Below are 4,704 nucleotides of genomic sequence, written 5' to 3' on the forward strand. Positions count from 1 at the left end.
TTTTATCTTAGCCTGCTGGGCACACTTTCCTCATTCCTGAAGAAGGGCTCATGCCCGAAACGTCGATTCTCCTGCTCCTTGGATGCTGCCTGACCTGCTGCGCTTTTCCAGCAACACATTTTCAGCTCTGGCCTATATGTATTCCAGACACACAGCAACATGGCTGTCTCTTAATGCCCTCTGAGCAATAAATGCTGGGTAAACCAGCGACACCCCACCTCCAGTGAAAGAATTCTTAAAAATGGGATATGGGCCAGGTGCTGGCAGGTGGGACTAGATTGGGTTGGGATATCTGGTCGGCATGGACGGGTTGAACCGAAGGGTCTGTTTCCATGCTGTACATCTCTATGACTCTATGACTGACCATAGTATGTGAATGGAATGAAACAATGATAGGCTGTTCACATACCCAGGCAGAGATAAACTTTAAAACTTCGTAACCACTGGAAGTGCAACTTTATCTTTCTTTCACTGAATGGTTTTACTAACAGCACAGATTTATGACACATGTAACTAACCTGCAAGGAGTTCTGGAAAATGTTTCCTCATATATCGGACATATATATCTTCAGCCTATCAAGAGAGAGACAGCATGACTTTTTACGACATGTTCAACCAATATTTGTGTTTATCATAGTGAAAGAGTTGGGAACAAGAAACTGGAATCAAACTCAGAAAAGGCATTCAAAAGCCAGGTACTCCAGTGCCCCATCAATCAGTACAAGGCAGGTAGAGCAAGGTCGAGGGTTGGGAGTGTGGTGCTGGAAAAGCACAACATGTCAGGCAGCATCTGAGGAGCAGGACAGTCGAAGTTTCAGGCAAAAGCCTTTCATCATGAAATCTCCAGCATCTGCAGTCCTCACTTTCGCACAGCAAGGTCTAGTACAGAGGAAGGTTCTCCCTTTACATTGAACCTAACACTGTCAGGTCAGGAACAACTCGGTTTTAGATACAGAGTAAAGCTTGCTTTGTGATATGTATTTTACATGTTTCAGAGTTATGCAGAGATGATACACAATCTTCTATATTTTATTCAGTGCTTCAACATATCTGCTCTACGTTCCTAGCAGTTGGCTATAGTTTGTTCATATTTCTGTGACCACACAAAGCATAATTAATCAAACAAACTCAGAACAATTAAGACCACAATAAAAACTGTTGAGTCAAATGATCCCATGCAGGGTATAGCATGGGTTGGATACAGAGTAAAGTGAGTTACTGGAGTAGGAATCAAAGTAAAACCCCAATTTACATTGTCCCCATCAAATGCTCCAAGAACAGGTTAGATACAGAGTGAAGCTTCCTCTACACTGGCCCCATCAAACACTCCCAGGAAAGAGACAGCATGGGGTTAGATACATAGTAAAGCCCCCTTTTCCACTGCCCAGTTGGTGCACGGAGGGTCAAACTGCGCCAGTTTGACAGCTCACATTTCCCACAAAAGTCTGAAACTGTTTCAGAGGCAATAAATCTTGGATTCTTAAAAACTGAAGAATTTTTCATCTTGAGCTGCATGAACTTGGACAAAGGACAATGAGCCAACTCTCCAAATAACTATTGATATATCAGAGAGTTGGCTCATTGTCCTTTGTCCAAGTTCACGCAGCCCAAGATGAAAAATTCTTCAGTTTTTAAGAATCCAAGATTTATTGCCTCTGAAAAAGTATCAGGCCAATTCCTAGTTGCGCTATGATACAAAATATCTCTATATATACCTAAACAAATCTCTTTGCCATTTTAAACAGCTCAGTTAGATTATCCTTCAGGAGAAAGTGAGGTCTGCAGATGCTGGAGATCAGAGCTGAAAATGTGTTGCTGGAGGTCAGCAGGTCAGGCAGCATCCAGGGAACAGGAGAATCGACGTTTCGGGCATAAGAAGGGCTTATGCCCGAAACGTTGATTCTCCTGTTCCCTAGATTATCCTTCAACCTGCTAATATTCCTGATGAAGAGCTTTTGCCCGAAACGTTGATTTCGCTGCTCCTTGGATGCTGCCTGAACTGCTGTGCTCTTCCAGTACCGTTAATCCAGAATAAGGAAATGCAATGTACAACTTGTCCCAAACTGGACTTTTTAACATCCCAGAATGATCTCATTGCTGGTGAATCAATTTCTTAGACCTTCGTGAGGGTCCCTGTCAAAAACTGAACACAATACATCAGATGGTGCCTAACCAAGGCTCTGTATCATTGTACCTCTTTAATATCTACCCACCTTGAGATAATGATGAACATGATACCTGCAATGTGAAAGGTAAAGGCAAGGTAAAGTCATGATTAGCCTACCATCAGGCTTCTCTCTCATTACAGAAAGATGACTGATGGTGGTTTAACCTGAGGGTCACCATGCTTCAGGTGAGGGGAGAGCATTGAGTACAGGAGTTGGGGCATCATTTTGCAACTGTACAGGATATTGGGTTAGGGCACTTTTGGAATACTATGTACAATGCTGGTTGCCCTGCTATAGGAAGAATGTTGTTAAACTGGAAAGGGTACATAAAAAGTTTACAAGGATATTGCTGAGGCTGGAGGGGTTGAGCTACAGCAAGAGGTTAAATAGGCTGGAGTGTGGGATGACCTCATAGAGGTTTAATAAAATCATGAGAGACATAGGTAAGGTAAATAGCCAAGGTCTTTTTCCAAGGGTAGGTGAGTCCAAAACTAGAGGGCATGGGTTTAGGGTGATAGGGGAAAGATTTAAAAGGGAACTGAGGGACAACTTTTTCCACACAGAGGGTTGTGCATGTATGGAATGAGCTGTCAGTTAGTAGAGACTGACACAATTACAACAGTCAAAAACATTTGGACAGGTATATGATAGAAAAGGTTTAGAGGGAATAAAAACTAAAAGAACAGTGGATGCAGGAAATCAGAAACAAAAACAGAAATTGCTAGAAAAGCTCAGCAGGTCTGGCAGTATCTGCGGAGAGAAATCAGAGTTAACATTTTGGGTCAGGTGACCCTTCCTCAGAACATGTTTAGAGGGATATGGACAAATGCAGGTAAATGGTACTAAGTCAGTTTAGGATATCTGGCTAGCGTGGATGAGGTAGACCAAAGGATCTGTTTCAGTAATGTATGACTGTGTGGCTAGGTCTTTGAATTCTGGAGTTTAGAAGACTCAAGGATGACTTAATTGAAACATATGAAATCCTAAGGGGAACTGACTGAGTAGATGTGGAAAGGATGATTCCTCATTGTGGGGCTGGGGTGACTCTATAACTAGGGGTCATTGTTTAAAAGTAAGGGATGCCCATTTAAGACAGAGATAAGGGAACATTTTTTTCGTCCAGGGGGTTGAGAATCTTTGAAATGCCCTTCCTCAAAAAGCCAGTGAATGTAGAAACTTTGAGTATTTTTATGGCAGAGGTAGATAGATTCTTGACAACAAAGGTGATGAAAGATTATTTTGAAAACAGAATGTCGAGTTGAGGTTAAAATCAGATCAGCTATGATCTTATTGAATGAAGGAACAGGCTGGAAGGGCTGAGTGGCCTACTCTCATCCTTTGTTGAGACATTTGTATTTCATTCACCTTCTTGATTACTGTGTAAACAAAATAATTCAGCCCTAAGCTTGTTCCAGCCCCCATCTATACATCAGGATCGTTGTTGCAGTTCACATGGAAATCATTTTGTTGCTTCAATTTTGTAACAATTCAGTCAGACATTAGAGATAACTCTGCCGTGGTTCATTATACAGTGGTATCTTGACGGTTTGGTTAGTTTGGTGGTGATCTGACCCATATTAAGTCCTCAACCAACACCTCAAATCAGATTCTGTCATTGTTATCTTTTGGCTTGTGAGAGCTGCCTGCAGATCAATTGGGCTGCTGTATATTCCAGAAAGGGTTAATGCTAATTGTGTGATTTTTTAAAAATGAGATAGTGTGCATCATCACAGGAAATGATGCAATGTCACAAGATTGCTTGCTGTCCTGTAGTACATAAAGCCGCCATCATATGTTTCTTAAATAAAATTAATGTTTTCCTTACCTCAGATATGTGCAAATATTCTTTAGCAACATAATAAGACCAAGAATATTTCATCACATTTGCCTCATTTCATCAGTGACTACACTTCAAAATACTTCATCATTAGGTGTAAGTCACTTCTGGACATTTATGGGTTGTGGGAAAAGTGATATATATATATGTTAGTTATTTCATTCTAGGTGCTGGGACAATATACTTACAAAGTCAGCTTCCTCCATGGTCACAGATGGGACTATTCCAGCTCTTGCCTGTTTAAAATGTCCTTCTTTTGTTGTGCTAATTGACCTAGGTCAGGCCACATTCTTTAAACCTAAAAAGTTCAGATCCATTATCTGCTTGAATATAAGGTGCTGGGGTTGGTAATGAGAGAGTCAGGCCAGTTGGAGCAGATAAAAACCATCAATAAACTCTGCCCTCTTTGATGCATTTCCATTTTTGATTGGCTAACAAAACTTACTAAGGCAGCTACCACTGAAGTCAGAGGTTTTGCTGTTGCCATAGAAACCATATTTAACCAATCAGAAAGCACATTCATGTTAAGCAATTCATTGTTACACACATTACCTGAAATAGAGGCACTTATGAATTCTGCAAGTTGCATTGTCTACTGTAAGCAGAAAGCATCTCTCCTGATTAGCTTGATTTGTGAAATCACTTTGTGGTGCATATATGAATCATTCTGTGATGATCATGGAGTCAATCCTTCTCAGT

At 41.0% G+C, this 4,704-nt stretch overlaps 1 protein-coding gene across 1 annotated transcript in view; it reads right to left on the reverse strand.

Annotated features, from left to right (window-relative positions):
- The window catches only part of LOC122553947 (cytosolic carboxypeptidase 3-like), a 123,766-nt gene extending 119,310 nt beyond the window's left edge, over positions 1 to 4,456 (reverse strand). Inside the window, exons 1-2 of the mRNA XM_043698450.1 lie at positions 4,194 to 4,456; positions 519 to 573 (exon numbers count right to left, since the gene is read on the reverse strand). Of these exons, the coding sequence (XP_043554385.1) occupies positions 519 to 573; positions 4,194 to 4,211 (73 nt within the window). The 5' untranslated portion in view covers positions 4,212 to 4,456. The remainder of the gene's footprint in view (positions 1 to 518; positions 574 to 4,193) is intronic.
- Between the last annotated feature and the right edge of the window lie 248 nt (positions 4,457 to 4,704).

Source organism: Chiloscyllium plagiosum, chromosome 10, assembly GCF_004010195.1.
Source record: "Chiloscyllium plagiosum isolate BGI_BamShark_2017 chromosome 10, ASM401019v2, whole genome shotgun sequence".
Lineage (NCBI taxonomy): Eukaryota > Metazoa > Chordata > Chondrichthyes > Orectolobiformes > Hemiscylliidae > Chiloscyllium > Chiloscyllium plagiosum.